The following is a 21309-nucleotide window of genomic DNA, read 5'->3' on the forward strand; positions in this document are numbered from 1 at the left end:
AATTGATACACAACTGTGATTTTCCTCTTACACCGACGTGGCAAACCAAGCACGGGAGGGGGCCAAGAGAACCATTACGAACGCTTTGTAAATGATACCCGCAGAATTCACCTCTACATGATTTATTGCACGGGGTTGTCGACCCAATCATCAACCATTTGCAGTGATTCATTATACTATATTCTTTCATTTAAATACTTGTTTTAATTATATGGATGAGTTCGAGAGATTGGCAGCAATTAAACCCCGGAAAAATATTAGGTTTAATCTCGATAGAGTCCTCAAGGACACATCAAAAGCGTTAATAAACGATAAAACCCTGTTGAGTAAAATACGCGATTGTATCAATGAATTCAAGCGTGATGGCGCATCTCACAGTTGGTCAACATTTCGAATTGATGGCATTGTTGATGCTACCATGAACGACAACCGCGCAGCAATGATAATATCACAACTTGACGGTAAAAGGTATTTCTTCAGAGTAAAATTCATTGTCCGGGTGGAATCAGGCGATTGGATCATGCGTGATAAATTTGAACCAGTTCTCAGCGACAAGAAAACAGTCACTGTCAGCCGCGACTCCAAGCCGGGGTTGTTAACCGGAATTGACAAACCATACTATGAACGAGCGTATCCTGAAACAGCAGTTGTTTATGGAATATACCCGTTAAATAAGAAACCTGATATCGGAAAACTGAAACCGATGAAACAGTCAACTGGGATAAATTGTGTAGCAGAACGAATAATAGAGCATTTTACAAATGCATGTCGAGGAAACAAATTGACTGATTTACGACGTAGCAAAATCAACCAGTGGGAACTAACCGTAAAAGAGCGTGGAGCAACCATCAGCGACATAGCGAGATTAGAAACATCGCTGAGATTTCCAATAACCGTTACAACGATAACCGGTGAAGTATTACACGAATCAAAGTACAAATCAAAGGGAGCCCCAATCAAAATTATCGATCATAACGAACACGCATGGACGCCCGTGATCACAATATTTCCACGGAATAGAACAGTAAAGTATATACCCGAAGAATTCCTGGGAGAACAATTCTCCAAGGACGGTTTTCTCGCGGAGAGGAAACTATTTGATGCTATTGCCTACTTGTGTAAAAACGACCCTGTATCAGTGTGGTTACTTCGCAGCGCTGAAAACGATGCGGATACCTTTGATCAGTTTGTAAGGCCAAACGGTGAATTATATCGCACTGAAGCATTTCACAACAGGATGAAAAAAACCGCCATAGAATTTGAGGAGCATGATGAACAACTGCTAACAAATTGTTTTACGATTCCATCGGTTGCGGCTCATGTTGCAGCAAGGAAAAATGCGTGGAGACCAACGCGCAAGGAATTTCTGCCGGATGTACAATCCAGTTGTTTGGAGTATTATCACGGTGGATTATGGAACACTGAATACAACCGCGACGCTATGATCTCGGTTGATATGGTTGCCTGTTATCCAGCGAGTTTTCTCGGGTATGGATCCGCCGCCGAGTACTTTAGACGATTTGGACACCCCAGTCATGAAATGACTCGTGTTGCTATTAATGGACCACTGCCTGATTTTGATTTAACCGGATTCGCTCGCATAGTATCATTTGAATTCGCGGCAGGACTCCATCGCTGTTGCTATATTTGGATCGGTAGACACATGGCTGAAAAGAAGTGGCTGCCAATAGCGCTGCTACGGTATATGATTGATTGTAGCATGCTAGTTTCGTTGATTGTCAGTGACGCGATTATATCATACCGGGCACAGACTGAAGTCTGGTTACCAGAACCGGAGCGTCTAGATAGCATAATTGACGAGTCCAGAAAAAACATTGATGCCGACGAGGAATATATCATCGAATGGTCCAGGAGGATATTTAACCAACGAAACCGCGAGGCAAAAGATCTCGGTAGAAGAATAATCGGTAAGTTCACACAAGGTGGAAAAAACTGCGACTACAAACGATATTGCTCACGGCTGATTATAGATGACGCAGAATATGATTTCGTAATCAAGGACGCAGTGGCAAAAAATAGATACGTGAACTGCAAAACAGCTTTCTTGTCCAATGGAACGAGGTTGGGTACAGTTGTTACCTACAGCGATGGAGACAGCCCAGCATACCCGCATTTGAGGGCGTCTATGCTGGGTTATGCCGCTATCAATTTATTCTCGATGATAAATAGATTCCCCGATACCGCGGTTAGAGTAGCAGTTGATTCGTTTTACATAGACGTAAAGTATAAGGAAAACGTAGCCGAGTTTACTAGTCCGGACGAGAGTTGGGGTACATGGAGAATTAAAAATGAAATACGACGCGATTATTCCCCGTCAGCAGATGTCACCGTTGAGAACAACTACTTACGCGGTGATAAATTGTCAGAATGGTCTAATGCACCATCGTGTTCTGATCCAATTTGTAGACACAAGACGGTTTATTTAAGCGGCTGTGGCGGGTCAGGAAAGACGACTCGGGCAATTGAATTATTTCGAACGCGGGCAAGTATAATCGTGCTTACACCGACCCATAGACTAGCGCGAGAGATAAAACAACGAAATGTTGACGCCGTTACTTATCACAGCTTTTTTCGATACAGCGGCGGTGAGTGGACTCCTGATCGAATGGGTGAAAAATTTATTCCCGACATTATCATCTGGGATGAGATATGTACTGTTTCGTTAGATACTTTACAAATGTTTCTTGAGTGGTTGCTGCGCGCGAATACAGCGGTAATCATGTGTGGGGACCATGGCCAACCACCACCATTTGTCGGCGAGGGTCCACATGATTGGTTAAGGGGTTTTGTGGACTATTATGAAGAAACCGATACTGATTACCGAGCACTTGATGAACAACTGCGCGAGGTTAAGAAATTAATCAGATTACAGCCGGATAGAATTCAATGTGAAATAATTCGCGAGGTGATTCCGGAAACGCCGTTAAATGAATTCTGGGAAACATGGAGACCAAACGATTTGATTGTAGCGAGTAGAAAGATAGTCAGAGACACACTTCAGCGGAAGTTGTTTACGTTGCATAAGGAAAAGTTTCCAACGCGTCCAGTGCCGTTATGTTATAGACCCGCGGACACACGGCGGCAGAACATTGAAGTTGAAATTCCAGGCCGGACAGAAAAACAAATTCTCGTGCTGAATGATATCGTGCTCGTTGATATCAGCGTCGTCGAGGACGCGCTACGTGCTGATAAATCCCCGTGGACGCTAGGATACGCAACAACAATACATTCCTCGCAGGGACTAACCATCACGGACACAATTGTTTGGATAGTTGATAATCGCATCGAATGGTCAAATCTAGTCTATCTTGCAGTGTCCAGAGTACGAAGGATAAATCAGCTTCGAAGAATTGTTATTGACGGAGCCGATGACGGAGTCACTGACGAAGCCGGCGACAAAGTCACCATCGATGCAAGCGTCATTGATAGAAAACTCTCGGGTTACCGCCAACAGGATAAAAAAAAACAGCGGCGTTTTGATATTGATGCCGAATTAATAATCTCGCTACGACAACAACAGAATAATCACTGCGCGAGTTGCAATTGTATAATGAGTTGGCGTTATTCGGATAAAGACACTCGCCAATTTACCGTGGATAGGATCGATAACAGTCTCGGTCATGTCAAAAACAATGTGAGGTTGACCTGTCTTGAGTGCAATAGACGCAACGGCGCTAGTTAAGACCACGTGGGGGTAATTGAGTATCGTTAGGTATCACTTGTAGTTGCTCGCGTGTAAATCCGCGCTGAGGAGCAGTTGAATCCAGTCTATAGATCGGTGGTCTACCAGTTGATCGTGTTATCGTTGATATGTTATGTGTGGTAACACTCCAAATAGGATCGGTAGCCCTTTTTTTACCGCCTTCAAGCTCTCCTGGTTCATATAGATATCTAACAGTGACATCGCCAAGAATCGGCTTAGAAACGCTATTTATTTTTAATTTTCCGGGTATATACTCGTATTTAATCGCGTCGCTGGGCTTCATGTTGATTACTCGGGTAATCTCGTTATTTAACGCTGCAATTACACCTGGCAACCTTTTGACCCATTCACGAGATCGTTTTTCTTGAATGAATTCCTTCGCGTATTGATATCCAAATAACCGTTCAGCGAGAGTCCGATTGAATCGTTCAACAATTGCCTGATCACGATGTAGCGCAGTATGACCTCGTCGTATCGCGACGCTATGATGTTTCAGCGTTGATAAAACAGCGCCGCGAAATTCACTACCAGGATCAACTTGTAATAGATTTGGCCAGCGCAGAGGACCTCTTCGATAAATCCTCTCAAACGCATCGGCTACTTCAGTTGCTGACTTTGTTTTCAACGGTTCCGCTTGTTTGTATCGACTCGCAACATCAACTACGGTTAGCGCGTATTTGTAACCGTTGTCATGCGGCAGAAATAGTATATCAGCCTGATGAACTTCATTAGGTACGCTGACATCAAAGCGCGAGAAGTTGATTTGTTTAGGCGGTGGTAGATAAATTTGCCATATAGCCTGTTTGGATAACCAATTAGCCGCAGTGGTCTTTGTTACCTTTGCAGCGCTTGCAAGCTTACCAATTGCGGCCTTCCCCTTCCAGTATCCTCTCGGAGAATAATAGATGGAATCCATCGTTTTTCTTGGATGATTGTTATTAATTACCAGCGCCAATCATTAATTTACCTTTCATAGCCGATTTTACCAACCATGAGGCCAATTTTTCTTTGACGGATTTATCAGGAATAGCATTTAGCGCGTGAATTAATTTTACATCCGCGATATGACGCTGTTGCAGATCGCTACTTTTGTAAGCAACATCATGAGCATGACACGCCTTATCAATAGCATTTATCGGATACTCACCTGGATTGGGCTGATCCTGAGCATCGAGTCTAATATCTAATCGTGTTCCGGGGCCACAGTAGTTATATCCTGGGAGGTGTTTTTCTCCTGGATACTTTGCCCACGGTGTTCCGGGGAGTTTTGCCAATTTGGCTGCGATGTCACCTCCTCGCTTTTTTTTAAAACATCTCCGGGTCTAATAGAAATAAATCTAAATTTCTTTGTACCGCATTGTACACACTTACCAGTAAGCGCCGATCTGTTATTTCTTGTCGTAACGGTTGTCATATCATTTGTGCCAGTACGCACTCTACACTTCACACAATATAGATCCATAATTTATGTATAGAGATATGAATATAATTGATTTTTCGGCGACTAAAACAAGAGAACCAGTTAAGCATGTTGCAGCGTTACCAAACTCGATCCGGATGATTATCATCGGACCATCTGGATCCGGCAAGACGCAATTGTTACTCAATTTAATAATGAGATGGATGAAGTGGGATAAGTTGTATTTGGTTGCTCCTAGCGTAGATGATCAACGATGCTACGAGGTGTTGAAAGATTTCAACGAGAATGCATCAGCGATCGCTAAAAAGAATGTTATTGAGTTTATTACGGATATCAATGATGCACCGGGTATTGATGATATTGATGGCGACGTTAACAATCTAGTCGTGTACGATGATGTTATGTTAGACAATCAAAAGAACCCAGCTAGGATATTTTCCAGAGGCAGGCATAAAAACACTGACGTGATATATGTCACTCAACGATACACTCAGATTCCAAAAGTAATCAGAGATAACTGCAATATTCTTGCTGTATTCAACGGCGTTGATACACACACGCTACGAAATATTTGGCAGACATGGTGCGGCGGTGACATGGACTTTAATGTTTTTCGAAACTTTTTTAGTCATGCTCAGTCGACCCCACATGGATTCATAACGATAAATTTACATGATCCTCGGACACGATATCGTATCGGACTTGACCAAATATTCGGTTAGTTGTAAATAATTTTCATTGTAAATAACCACTTAGCAGCAGAGGGGGCGATGACATCGACGCGGTCGTCGATGTGCTTACCGGACGCTGACGACGCTGGGGATCGACGCGCAGAAGGTGTTAATTAAACCAAATGACGACGCGACGATCCCCCAACGACGTCGTCGTTTTTTTTTTACCAGGCGCTGACGACACTAGATCGTTGAGTGCAGAAAGTAATAATTAAGCCAAATAACGATTGGACAAAATGTCCGATTCGCCCCCTCTGCTGCTTCATTTATTCCTTTTTTATCATCATAAGTAATTTATTAAAGAAAAAATATATCTATGAACTCCTTATATCACATGTAGCGTATGCATCCATTACTGTAGTGTGCATCACTTATGTCAGATAACACACGACGCATTTTTATAATTGATGTGAATATTGAAAAACAAATCATGTTTGGTTGTACTCAGAGGTTTGAATATGTTATCAGATTGAAAAATGGATCAAAGAAAATCACAAATGAGAGAGTGAGAGAGAAACATCCACCGATTGCTTTCAGGCACCCGCCATTCACGCATAACGCGGTGTTAGGTGCAAAATAACCAAGATTGTATTATATCCAGGTTAATATATGACAGTATCTCGCAGATAAAGATCAATAAATGTTTTTGAAAATACATGTACATGTACATTGACTGTGAGTGCAAATGACACTCCTTTCGCTAGCATGGGTTACAAAGAGTATTTATTAAAGCAAGTTAATGTTGAGTAGACTACTTACCCCGCAGGCATCAATGCGAGTTTGTATCAATTATGATTCCAGATGGCAAATAAATAGATGCGCGGGTGGTGAATAAACACATCCGGTAGCGAGCAGTAAACTAATTCTTTGAACTTACCGGCAGGATATCAAATACAAAGGTTATTTTATTGCAAAGCAAACCGACTCTGGAAAGTGACTTTTGATTCTTTCAAGTGTGCCGATTCTTATTTTCTTTTCTGTTTTTCTTTTTGCCGACTTGGGTTCCCCTTTACTGGTATTCACAGGAATTTTGAAAATAAATTAAAACAATGGAAGCCAATTTTTCTGCCAGACCTAAATAAGATATATTACAAATAAGAAAACAAAACAAAATTAAGAAGACCTCAAGCATGAGAACTAAATTATGGGGCCTCGACTGCCATTGTATAGAAGCCAAGTGCCTGAGATTATCCATTCGCGTGCATATATACGAGCATATATATAGGGTGATATTCATGTGACTACTGCCGTAACGGACCAAAATTGTGCCTGAAAATCGATCGCTTTTGCTGACTATTTCTTGTACAATTTCTGTGAGATTGACGTTAAAAAGTTGCATTTCGTCGAATTAAGCGGGTCCACATGTTACTTCGGACCGAAACTTATGCCCGACATAACCGGGTTATCGACTTAACAGAGGTCGAGATAAGCGGGTAAAAAATAGCATAACAAAGAAGAATTTTTTCGGGACCGGGCCAAAACGCTCGACATAAGCGGGTTGTCGAGATAACCGAGGTCAAGATAAGTGGGTTTGACTGTAATTTAAGTGCTTCGTGTTTTTACCCAAAAAATGCAGTGTTTTAATGTGTTTCTTTATTTTTTCAGTTGGTAAACCTGGATAGTTTCCACGCCAGTTCCCGAGTAACAAGATTTCGGTTTTCCCATCGTTTATCTGGGATCTGGATGCTTTTCCATAGTTGTAGTATTCTTGCATTAGATGGTTATATGAGGTTATGTCTTTTATAAAATTGGAACAGTCATCCGCATGCTGTAGCATCTTTATTTCCTCTTTTAGGTTAGGTATATGTATCCCTCTGATGTTTTTATTGCTCTGTATTTTGATTCTTAGTGCTTCAATGCCCATTACAAAGAGTAACATGGATAAAGGGCATCCCTGTCTCACCAATCTCTCTATCGGGAATTTGTTTGTAATCGCACCATTAGTTGTATTACTGCTGATATGTTGTTGTATAGGATTTCTATCCACTCTTTATAAATCGGTCCAAAATTAAAACAATTTAGGATTTATGTAATTTTTTTCAACCCTATCGAAGGCCTTTTCTTGATCTATTAGGATCATCGCTCCGGTGTCCTTTTGGCTCTCAATAAAGTCTATAATGGTTTATATTGATAAGGTGTTGTCTAGAATATTTTTGTTATTTTTGTCATCACCTCCAAATGTTTGATTTATACTGATTATATCGTTAAGTGTAGTGGTGGTTCTACTGGCCAGTATTTTACTTAGTACTTTATAATCTGTGTTTAGTAGAGTGACTGGTTGCCAATTTGTTAATTCATTTGCATTCCCTTTGTTTTTGTAAATTAGCATGATTAGTCCTTGTTTCATGCTTGGGGACATTTCTTTTTGTTTGAATATTTCCTTGAAGATCTTACATAATAATAGACATCATATATAGCCTATCTTGTGCTGAAAAATGGCGTTAAACCCTACTACAACAACAACAAATCAGTACATGTTTTTGGAAAGTCTTATAGAATTCAGCAGTTATGCCGTCTAGTCCCAGGGATTTACCCTTGTTTAGTTGGTTTATTGCGTTTATTATTTCTTGTTCCGTGATGGGTTTTTCGCATAGGTCTGTATTCTCCTGGCTTAGTTTTGAAAAGTTTACATTTTCCATGTAATGTGTTATACTTGATGTTGGTATTTTTTTGTGATTGGTATAGATTTGCATAAAATTTATGTATATAGTCTAGTATTTCTGTTTTATGTTTTAGGACTTTTTCTCCTTCTTTTAATTCTGTGATGCTTCGTTCCAAACCTTTTTTAATCTACTCTTTCCTATATAGGTGTCTCCCTTCTTTGTAAATGTAGTGAAATTTACCCGCTCTGAGTCTATTTCTTATTTCTTCTTTTTCTTTCAGTGTATGTAGGACCCTTGTATATCTTTGTTTGTGGATTCAGGATGGTGGATAATATGACATTCTCTCTTAATGTACATTTTGTTTTTTGCTATGGAGAGTGCATATGACTGGGAGATTTTTTTAATGTTCTTTTTTTTCTGTTCCCATTCCTCTATTATATTATTGTAGTATGTATTGTGGTTGGTCAAAATATGAGCAATTTCCTGCTGATATGTTTCCAACTGTAGTAATTGATTGTTTAATTTCAAGTGTCCCCTTCCCCACTTGTGTGGGTTACGGGTTTTTATTTCCACTGAAATAGCATTATGGTCCACTAGTTTAAAAGGTAGGATTTCAGAGTTTGTTATATTTTCCTTGGTTTGGTCATCTACATACATTCTGTCTAGTCTCAAGGTTCCATCATTTTTATAGTGATATGTAAATTGATTTCCTTTTGGACTTTTGAATCTGAATGAATCTGTTAGTGAGTGTTCCTCTATCAGGCTGGATACGGTGGGGGCAAGTTCTCTGTCAAATTCAGACATTCCTCCCTTCCGGTCCAGGTCTGATATACAGTAGTGCAGTTAAAGTAACCAGCTATCAACATGTGTTTGAGGCTGAATTCTCTTAGGTATTCCTGTAGGGTTTGGTAGTAGTGTTTCCTATGTGTTTTACTTCCTGGTGCATATATGTTAATTACGTGTATGCTGTTAATAAAAATGTGTAATACCCTACCTTTCAGTGTGTCGGGTATGTTGCAGTTTTTCCATTTATTATTTTTATGTTCTTATTTAATATAAAAGCTACCCCTGATCTTGGGTTAATTAGATCTTTTTGTACGATGAGTGTAGCGTCCAAATTGTTTTCCAGGTATTGTATTACTTGAATGTTTATGTCATGTATTTCCTGCAACAGGATAATGTGATAATTTCTTGCAAAATATAAGAGTTGTTTGGCTTTATCATGGTTTAGTCATTACAATTTAGAGACAGAATGCGTAGTGCTTGCTACATTTCCACAGAGAAAGTATATAAGTGTTACTGAGTGTTTATTCTGCTTTTTGAGTTTTGGTATTGGTTGTTTGTGGTGGTTTGTTAGCGGTTATGATTTTGGGTTGGTGTTTTAGTTACTGTTTTGTATTTTGTTGGTGTAGTGTTTTGGTGATCCATGTTTTGGTGGCTGTTGTATTTATGTGCTTGGTTGATAGTGCTGCTTCTTGTTGTTGGTGCTGCTTCTTGCAGGCATATGAGTTTTGCTGGTTGTTGCATGCTGATTTCGTGCGAGGTTGCTTTTGCCATTTTTGGTGGGGTCTGCTAAAGGTTGTTTCCTCTTTGTTGTTCCTTGTCATTGTTTTCTTGGGGCCTGGTTTCATTTAATTCGAATTGCTTGTTTTTCAAATCCTTTTTTTTGTTTCGTGGTTCTACAGTTTGGTAATCTGTTTCGGTCACATTTTCACTGTTTGCCTCCACCTGCGGACCATCGTGCTCATCATCCAGTGCTGCCTCCTCCTCACTCTGCATGGCCTCCTCCTCCATTTGTGGAGCTGCTGGGGGCTGGGGCTGCTCTACGCTGACAGCCTCCTGGTTCAGCTCATGGTCAGAATCCCCACCATCGTCGGAGATGTGTCTGAACAAATCATCATTTGTCGATACCACCGCCGTATATGTACCCCGTCCGTTTGCTTCTCTGCAATATCTCCTCACGTGGCCCTTTTTCCTGCAAGCGAGGCAGGGGCGTGTGACATTGCACCCTGGGTACCACGAGTGTACTACAAAACCATGCACCTTAAAAAACTCTGGCACCCTTTCCACATCTGCAGCATCAATCTGCACTACTCTCTTTCCCGTCCTCACTGTCGGGAAACCCTGCAATGTCTCCCATCTGACCTTGCAAAGCCCGATATCCTGTCTGGTTTCTATGCCCTCCTTAAACAAGTCCATCGGAAACTCATTCAGATATCTGGTAATGTGAATATCAATGTATTTTCGTTTTGTAAGCCTAGTTATGGGTGGTGCTGCTGTAATCAGGACTTATGGGTGGTGGTGTTGTAATCCCTTTTATAGTAAAACTCTCAAAATTGATTAGCTTTGTTTTGTTTTTAGGATAGATCAGTATAATCCCTCTTCCTATATTTGTAATGAAATCGATATTTTCAAGGGTTACTCCCCTGGCAGTTAGTGCCCCGAGAATTTCAGGGGTTGCCGGTCTTTCCGATGCATGGACTTGGGACAGATCTACTGCTTGGACACAATCCCATCTTTCTGCGGTGAAAAGTCTGCCTTCTTCCGCTTCGGTGAAGGCGTGCTTGGGTAAGAATTGCTTACAAACCTCTTCGCTGTACATCTTGTATGAATGAACACAGAATGCTTAATTGTACCGATATATGGTAAACCTTACAATTTGATGTGTAGTGGTGGTGTGTGTTGCAATAGGATCTGAAGCTGTACTTTAGAGTGTTGCCACAGCCTGGTTCCAATCCCAGCTATGTTAGCTGGGTAGGACACAGATGTGGCACCCTTCTAATCCAAAATCAATGCGTGTAGGTGTAGGTTTCCCTATCCACCCAGTGATATTTGTTGTGTATTTGTATTGATTGTTAATGAAACATTTTTGACAGGGTTTCTTTATCCCAATGTAGGTTGGAGGGCTGAGTCCCTTCCGTCTGGCTCCGGGCATGGGCATCGGCCCACCATACCTAGAACTTGAGCTGGTACTACCTTCCCTTGAGACTATCTCAAGTCTCAGGGTTGGTCTCCCTCCTCTTTGGTTTTAGTAATTTGTCGTGAAGTGACTTTGCCAGAGTTATGTTTTTCCATGTGTTGTGTTTGATTGTGATTGTGTTGTAACTGTTGTTCCCATTTTTGTGTTGGACAACTCTATTTAGGTCAAATTCTTCTTGAGTTTGTTTTCCTTACTTATTCCTAGTGTATAATTTTGAAAATTTGTTAATTTATTATCAAAGAAATTGTTTTTTCAGTAAATTACTGAAGTGTGAAGAGTTTTTTGTGTGCGTGATTGTATTTGTTGTTTAAATTGTTTTTAGTTATCCTGTATACCTTAGTATACTTTATCCAAATTAATTTGTTTGCTTGTGCACCTTGGCGCTAATTTGTGTAAATTGGTTATTACATGAAATCAAAGTCCATTCCAGGAGTAATTTGTATGAAGTTACTTTTGTAATGGTCACGGTAGTTGAGATGAGGTTGTTTGTTGTATTAGATTCAGATTTTTTTGTGGGTCAAACTGATCAATTGGTTGTTAAGAGTGTCATTATTTCTTATAAATTCTTAGCGAGTTTCTTGTTTTCAGCCTGTTAATAAGTCCCATCTGTTAATTATTCCGTGAATTTCACTGTTCTGTACACTTGGGCTGGTCTGCCATTACTCCTTATGTGCCTGTGTAGCGGTCATTAAAATCCCTCACATTGGTATCATGTTTCAGGTAAAGTTGGGTTCTATCACATTGGTTCATGTGGTAGCGGGGAGCTGAGCTTCCCTGCATGTGGTCGTTATGTCAACACTAGGGTGGTTTGTAGTCTTTGCTCATGGTTCGTGCTAGTGGCTTGGGTTATAGAAACCGTTATTAGCCAGTGTACGTAATAATAATAATAATAATGAGGACTTTGTATAGCACCTAATCTTTAGAAGCTCTAAGCGCTTAACAACATTACACAACACCTATAAGATAAAAAAACATATAATGATATGATTACAAAAACAAACACCATGAAATTAGAAAACATATGCTGAGAATATTTAAGGTAGGAAACATTATTAGGTCTTTAAGTTTGTTCTTGCAGTCAAAATTAGTGAGTTTTGAGAGCACTCTTGAATGTGAGCACTGTGTCTTTGTGTCTAAGTTCAGTGGGCAACTCATTCCACGTTGCTGGGCCCTGGTATGCAAAAGAACGTTGTCCATATGACTTTGTTTTCATAGTGGGAATAATGAGTATACGATTGTCAGAAGAGGAGTGTAAGTATCTTGCTGGTGTGTACACATGGGTGAGATCGGATAGGTATGCTGGACTAGAGTCCGACTGTGAAACATAGCACAGAGAACAAATTTTGTATTTGATTCTGGATCGAATGGATAGCCAGTGTAGGGTACAGAGCAGCGGGGAAGTGTGCTCTGATTGTGGTACTCTAAGCATGATCCGAGCAGCTGTGTTTTGAACTTTTTGAAGTTTCTGGAGTAGATATTGAGATGAACCAGACAGAATTGAGTTACAATAGTCCAGTCTTGAAAGTACTAATGAAATACAAATGTTTTAGTGGCATCAACTGAAAGATATTTGCGAATTGAGCTGATGCGTCTCAGCTCAAGATATGCAGCCTTGCATATGTTCATGACATGTTGGTGCAATGTGAGAGTACTGTCCAGAGTAACACCTAGGTTTCGTACTGATTGTGTGAATTTAATGTTGGTGTTGCTGACATTTATTGTTTGAGGTAATGGATGTGAATGAAGTCTTTGTGTTGTGATCAGAATGGCAACAGTTTTATCATCATTCATCTGCAGCTTGTTACATGTCATCCATGATTTCACATCAGAAATGCACCTCTCTACACCTTGGATGGTAGCATCAACTTCAGTTGGGTGGCTAGATTTGTATATTTGGGTGTCATCAGCGTACAATTGGTGAGACACTGGATGATGACCTATGACACTTGAGAGCGACTGAGTGTACAGAATGAAGAGAACAGGTCCAAGAACAGACCTCTGTGGAACACCACAACATAGATCAACTGGGCTGGAGTGTATTCCATTTGCAGATACAATTTGTGTCCTGTTGACCAAGTAGGACTTTAACCACAGTAAGGCTGTATCATGAATGCCAAATACATGCTGGAGATGGTGAAGTAATATGTCATGGTCTATCGTGTCAAATGCTGCAGACAAATCAAGGAGGGTGAGGACTGTAATCTTCCCGCTATCCAACGCAGAGAGAATGTCATTAACTACTTTTAGAAGAGTAGTTTCAGTACTGTGGCAAGGGCGATATGCAGATTGTACATTGCAAAAAAGACTGTTTGAACTTAGATGAGATACAAGCTGGGATAGAACAACCTTTTCTAAGATTTTTTATACGAATGGGAGATTAGAAACTGGGCGGTAGTTCTTTAAATCGTTATGGTCTAGTGTTGGTTTCTTCAGCAGAGGCTTTACAATGGCAGTTTTGAAAAATGATGGGAATTCCCCGGATGAGAGAGAGGTATTAATAACATCAGTTAGTGAAGGCAATACTGGATCTAAGCACTCAAGCAGCAGTGATGTTGGAATTGGATCAAGTTCACATGACTTTGGTGCACTCTTCATCACGACTGTACGTACGAAACCCATAGAGACAAGTTCAAATGCTGCTAATGGTTGCCGCTCAAATTCTGTATCCCAACTGTATGGTGACGACGAGTCAATTTAAATTGTGGTGTCAAGCTTATCTCTAATGGTTTGTACTTTGTCACAGAAGAAATTTGCAAACATGTCCGAAAGGTCAACTGGAGAGAAGATAGTTGGAAGTGGTGTATATTTAATCCTTGACATTAGCTTGTTAGTAATCTCATAGAGCTCTTTGCAGCTGGAACTTTCCATGATCTTAGTAGTGTAGTGGGCTGATTTCGCTGCATGGACTATATTTGTGACATTTTTCTTAGCGGCTTCATAGATTTGCTTATGAATAGTGAGTCTGGTGGAAAGCCAGAGCCTCTCAGCTTTACGGCGGTCTCTTTTAGCAGTGCGAAGCTGGTCCCTAACACTGCTATACCATGGAGAACACTTTTGAATTGATACTCTGCACTTGGTAGCTGGGGCATGTTTGTCAAGCAAAAAACGCAGACAGTTATCAAGTTGTTCTGCGGTAGTAGGTAAGCAAGTTGTTAGGTTAGCTTGGATGTCGTGCATTAGTTTGGTTTTATTTATCATACGGAGGTTTCTCTTAGTAGCAGATAAAGGTGGAGGGTTAGGGACTGATATGTCAAGATGGCATATAATGCAGAGGTGATCTGATACAAGGTCATGGGATACCAAGGAGGACCGTAGAATGTTATCATCAGGTCTGTCTCCCTTCTTTCTTCTGTTTTGTCGTTCTTCCTGTTGTCCGTTGGTACTGGGTTGGCTCCGTTACAGAGTCACCTGGTAATGGGTATACCTCTCCCAGAGGTACTTTCAACTGGTTAAGTTGGATAATTTGTGTTTCCATTCTCTGTCTATGGTCTTAAGCACCGGTTGCCTTATTCCACTGCTCAATTCCACAAACATTGAGTGTACTTTGTTGTTCCAATATTTAATATTGGATTGTTTTTATTTTTATTAGTTCCTGTAATTAGTGTGAGTCCGTTATTCACTCATAGTCCGTATGAATTTCCATTTCATCAACATTGTGTTATATTATTTTGTTTAATTGATTTTGTTTAAGTATCCTTGTGTTTGTGTAATTCATATTCTATTCATAGTCCTTTTATCATTTCCAGCTGTCAGCATTTTTTTCAGTCCAGTTTTGGTTATTGGTTTTTCTTTTATGTTAAGAGTTCCTTGCATATACGTTATCCGTGTTCAAGTTGTAGTCCTTTGAGCGTTTCCTAGTTGTCAGCATTTTTTTCAGTCCGGTTTTGTTATTGGTTTGTTTTTCTGTTAAGAGTTCCTTGCGTATATGTTACCCATGTTCAAGTCGTAGTCCTTTGAGCGTTTCCTGGTTGTCAGCATTTTTTTTCCCAGTCCGGTTTTCTTATTGGTTTGTTTTTTCTGTTAAGAATTCCTTGCAATATTGTTATCCGTGTTCGAACCGTAGTCCTTTTCCATTTCCTGGTTATCAACATTAATCCATTTGTTTCTGTTTTGTGTTTAGTTAAAATAATCCATGTTTGTTGTAACCATTTAGACGTGAAATTGTTGTCCATTTTTCCGGTCCAGTCGTTGATCACGGTATCACATAGCTGATCACGGTACTCCCAGAAAAACTTAATTGGTAAAAGTATAATCTAATATCATAAAAATAAGTTTACTAATTCTTTAAAAATGAAAGTGAATTTATAAATTAATTCTCAATATAATATGATTAATTATTTATAAAATACTTGATAGTAAGCGTTATGCACACCATATTTTTTTATTATATAAATTGAGTTCTGATAACCTATTTAACATTTGTCAAGATTGTATCAAGATATATTTTTTATATATAGTTTTTATTTTATTTTTAATTATTTTTTTTAATATTTTTGTTCCTATTTAATATTTATTTATTTTCTATATCTAATAAGTGTGCATTATACATAATACAAATATTGATAAAACTTTATCTCTATTTAGTAATATATATATATATATATATATATATATATATATATATATATATATATATATATATATATATATATATATAAGAATATTTGGTTTAATTTGGTTTGGTAGTTTTTAATATTTCTTTTAATTTTTTTATTTTTTTATTTTCATTATATGCTGTAGTGAGACATTGTATCTAGTTGCTGACCTTGTTCCAAAATCAGTGACAATTTTGGTAAAAAAAAACTTTTTTTCTCTTTTCTTTATAATCTTTCTCAGATTAAGAAACATTAAGTTGAGTCAAGGTCATACCTGGGCTACATGATATTTATCATGTGCCAATTGGTAACAAACTTGTATTTTTTCTGGAAGAATGAACTTTTGACCCTCATCCGGGAATTTGTTTTGCATCTTAGTCAGTAGTATAACTGACGTTTGGAGAAAGGATTGTCAGATGAGCTTAAAACACTTGACACGTTAAGTTGTATTATTATGTGACCAGTTTGGACTGAATTTTATTTTCTTCAAATTATTGAATTCAAAAGATTACTTTCCCTGGAAATACAAAAATGCTCTGACAAAATTCTTGGATAAAAACATTCATTGGAATTTTATACTTTTTTAAAACTTCATTCTTTTTTCAAAAATTTTTCAAACAGAACTTTATACTGAATTCAAACTGGAATAATATTTATGTCATTCAACAAGAGACTGTTGACAAATTAACACTTTGCTGGCCATAAAAGACACACCATCGCATTCAATTTTGGATCTCAACGGGACTTCAACTCAGTTTCATTCAGACTATTTATTATTAGGACTTGTGTTTTTAATTCTTGGATTACAATTTGGATTTAATTCGCATACCATGAGTTCCTTTTTTCAAATTTTTACTTTGTATTCTAGGGAAATAAATTATTTGTTAAATTTTACAAAGCTTGTTGTCTTCACTCTTTTCTGTTACTTATTTTAAGAGTACAGACTCGTAACAATATACAATATATAAATATATATATATATATATATATATATATATATATATATATATATATATATATATCATATTGTAGACACATGTGGAAAAAAATCAAATCTGCTGAAAAATATCCTAAACAATATACTTGACAGTTGTGAATAAAATCATAAAAAAGAACCATGAATATATCTTTTTAAACTGAGTTCTAAATGGGACACATATGATATACAAACAAGAAAAGTTTCCTTGATAAAAGAGAAACTATTACTAATTCTGATTTTATCAAGTGACAACCAACTTCATCTTTCATAAAATATCTTAATTTGAGTATGTGCTCAGCTTATAAATTTTTCTCTTCTGTGTAGAACTGGCTATATTTTATTGTGATGACAATATGACCTGCCTGCTATGAAGATTTTAGAGTCGCATCTGACAGGGCTGAAAAAAGACCTTCATCCAGCAGTCCAGTAAGAGTGAACAATTTTTCAAGGCAAGTAAAATGTTTTTAATTCTTGGATTACAATTTGGATTTAATTCGCAATACCTTAAGTTCTTTTTTTCCTCATTTTTCACTTTGTATTCTAGGGAAATAAATTATTTATTAATAAATATGTGAAGGCAACATTCACAATAGCCCAGAACTAACTCCCATATGAAGCAAGTTACATCTGACTTTTCAATCTTTACAGGAAATTTATGATATCATAACCTGCCAGATTCACACATTTTCTGTGATGATGGACAAATGAATTTCTGGGTATTTTTCTTTGTAATTTTCAGATCAGCGCAAGCATGAAAGTATCCAGTTTTCCATTTCTTTCCAACCTCGGATCCAAACTGAGGTCTGAACACGGCTGAGCTATATAACTTAAAAGGAATGGAGGAAAATAGGCACTGCTGCTTGTATTACTTGGAAATTCAAGATGGTTAGTCAAGGCAACATTCACAATAGCCCTGAGAAACTAACTCCCATATGAAGCAAGTTACATCTGACTTTTCAATCGATACAGGAAATTTATGATATCAACAGAGAAGAGTAATTGTAAACTGTACATCTGTCATTGGCCTAACATGTGTCAAAGTAATCCATACTCTGAATAGTCTCGTAACACATACTATGAGTGGTCTTGTAAACCATGCTATGAATGGTCTTGTAAAACATGCTATGAATGGTCTTGTAAATCATGCTATAGTCTTATAAACCATGCTATGAATGGTCTTGTAAACCATGCTATGAATAGCCTAGTAAAACATGCTATGAATGGTCTTGTAAATCATGCTATGGTCTTATAAACCATGCTATGAATGGTCTTGTAAACGATGCTATGAATGGTCTTGTAAATCATGCTATGAATGGTCTTGCAAACCATGCTAAGAACAGTCTTGTAAACCATGCTATGAATGGTCTTGTAAATCATGCTATGGTCTTGTAAACCATGCTATGAATGGTCTTGTAAATCATGCTATGAATGGTCTTGTAAATCATGCTATGAATGGTCTCACAAACCATGCTATGAATTGTCTTGTAAACCATGCTATGAATGGTCTTGTAAATCATGCAATGAATGGTCTTGTTGTTGCTGTTCTAGGGTTTAACGCCATTTTTCAGCAAAAGATAGGCAATAAATGTCGGCCAGTATAACTGGTAGAGGAGTACCCTGGAAAACCCATGGAAGAACCACCAACCCACGAGAACCTACCGGCAAGCTTTCCCACGTATCCATGCTAGCTGAGCCTTGGACTCGAACCCACGCAGACAGAGGTGAGATGGCAGTAATCCGGAACAGTGAGCGCTTTAGACCACTCGGCCACTCAGGGCCCCGAATGGTCTTGTAAATCATGCTATGAATGGTCTTGTAAACCATGCTAAGAATGGTCTCATAAACCATGCTATGAATTATCTTGTAAACCATGCTAAGAATGGTCTTGTAAAACACGATATGAATGGTCTTGTAAACCATGCTATGAATGGTCTTGTAACCATGCTATGATCTTGTAAACCATGCAATAAATGGTACTGTAAACCATGCTATAAATGGTCTTGTAAACCATGTAATGAATGGAATTGTAAACCATTTTATAAATGGTCTTGTAAACCATGCTCTGAATGGTGCTATAAACCATGCTCTGAACAGTATTGTGAACCATGCTATGAATGCAATTGTAAAGCATGCTATGGATGGTCCTATAAACCATGCTATGAATGGTATTGTAAACCATGCTATGAATGGTATTGTAAACCATACTATGAATGGTATTATAAGCCATGTAATGAATGGTCTTGTAAACTATGCAATGAATGGTATTGTAAACCACAATATGAATGGACATTCTAATGTTAATGTCATAAGATTTGTGTGATTTTGTAACCAGCCCACGATCTAGTTACACTTATAGGGGACCAAAAGACCTGATCCAAAATCAGAATCAAACAATAACAGTTTGACTAGCAAGACCGTGTAACCTATTACCATTGCCCACTTATATAAAATTACCTTGACTTATGCCATTCTTATGATGTCCAGATTTTGCACCAGTAACTAAAAATGTATTTGTCGTGTGTTACATCAATGACAAGGTATGTTATTTGTTTATCTCTGGTGGAAGACAATCTACAAGGTGCTTCCAAAAAGAAATCCTTTTCATTTTAGAACATAAATATTTGTTGTGTACAGAATATTTATCCTATATTTTTAATAAAATTACTGAAAAGAGTAAACCATTTCAAACACCTCTAAAAAAATCAACTATTTGTAAGTCAACACAAATTCTACAAAGACAGTTTTGAAGTGGCAGAGATCTACAAATCAAAGTATACAGTATGTATCTCCGCTTGGAATTTTAACACTAAAGGTAATGTACAAGCTGAAGTGAGGTTCTCATCAGGTTCAAAACAGACCATTCACACCTATAACTAAGCCTCTAAAATCTAGACTGTCAAACACCATCAGGAGACACACAAAATGGTCAGCATGATCAACAAGTCAGACAAATTCTGCTATGCAATTCAGAAGGTTACATATGTTGTTAGGCAGGAAATCAATTACAACGAAATGACAATGTGGATAATCAGAACTCAATAATCCTGGTCATACTGCTAAAAACATTAAATACTCACTAAAATATCCACATAGAGGACCCAACACTGTTGTCCTTTGACCACACACAGCTTTCCAAGGTCCAGGCAGCTTGGACAATCATATGCTCTTGTCAACATATTGCTTATTTCCACTGCCAAATCCTCCCCTCCACGTCCTTCAAACTCAGGGGTGGCATTAGCTGAGCTGAAATGTAAATGTGGAGCTAATCAGGAAACGTATTGTTTTCAATGCAGTCAGTGCGAATTTCAATGGGTATAAGTGTTTGAAAAGAATTTATTTCTTGTAAAAATCACCATACCTATACCTTTCTAGTCAAAATAATGCAAGATAAATTTTAAAAGATGGCAACAAGTATTAATAAATTATCAATTTTTAAATTGGTCAATATATTCCTCAGAAAGATAAAATCCAGACCTGCATATAGATTAGTGCTAATGGCAAATAATGAAACTGAATTGATCCATCAAATGCCTTCATGCTAAATTTTTTTTCACTGTAACATACTGGAAAGATCCACTTGAAAAGCACAATAAATATATTTTGAAAAGTTTAATAAAGTTCCAGAGTATTTACATGAGGTCACCTTTCAATGTAAGCAGTGAATTTACCAGTCCACAAAGAACTCTAGCCTGCCCTTGTCAGGTTTCTCTGGGGATGGTTCTCCAAGCTCTGCCTTCACACCCACTAGGATCTCTGTGTTGGCCTGCCAAAGAATTGTCAAACCTCAGGGAAAACTGAATGGTTATTAAAGATAATATAACATCTGCTAATCCAAATCTACAGAAGATGCATGGTATTATCATCCCTCATAAAATATAAAAAATTTCATACTGTATGGATTGAGAGAAGAAAAAGTTTTAATGCTCCTTCCAGTGTATTGGTACGGTAATATGGAATTCCTTGCCCTACATGCCTGATGACCAGTAAGCAAGATGCCCACCAGAGACAGAGGTGGTTCATTCAGAGGCATCTACATAATGCTTGGACACCAGAAATTAAGGCAAAGAGATCTTTGTACATTTGTTAATTATTCTAACATGTTCAGGCTAGACCTGAATTTTTGAGGTGAGTAACTTCTCTTTTTGGACAGAACAAGTGAGAGCTGAACAGAGAGAATTGGAGCAAAGCAAGAAATGTATGTGGGTGGGTGGGAGTGTTTTTGTTCTCCTACTGAATTATGCACTCTATTTCTCAGTATGCATATCTGCATTGAAGCA

General features: G+C 38.3%; 1 protein-coding gene across 1 annotated transcript in view; it reads right to left on the reverse strand.

The window, feature by feature from the left end:
• LOC149780950 (exosome complex component RRP42-like) overlaps window positions 1-21309 on the reverse strand; it is a 55488-nt gene that overhangs the window by 23643 nt on the left and 10536 nt on the right. Inside the window, exons 3-4 of the mRNA XM_089938050.1 lie at window positions 20701-20795; window positions 20110-20275 (exon numbers count right to left, since the gene is read on the reverse strand). Of these exons, the coding sequence (XP_089794176.1) occupies window positions 20110-20275; window positions 20701-20795 (261 nt within the window). The remainder of the gene's footprint in view (window positions 1-20109; window positions 20276-20700; window positions 20796-21309) is intronic.

The sequence above is a fragment of the Sinohyriopsis cumingii genome, chromosome 16 (genome assembly GCF_028554795.1).
Source record: "Sinohyriopsis cumingii isolate HCF-2022 chromosome 16, ASM2855479v2, whole genome shotgun sequence".
Lineage (NCBI taxonomy): Eukaryota > Metazoa > Mollusca > Bivalvia > Unionida > Unionidae > Sinohyriopsis > Sinohyriopsis cumingii.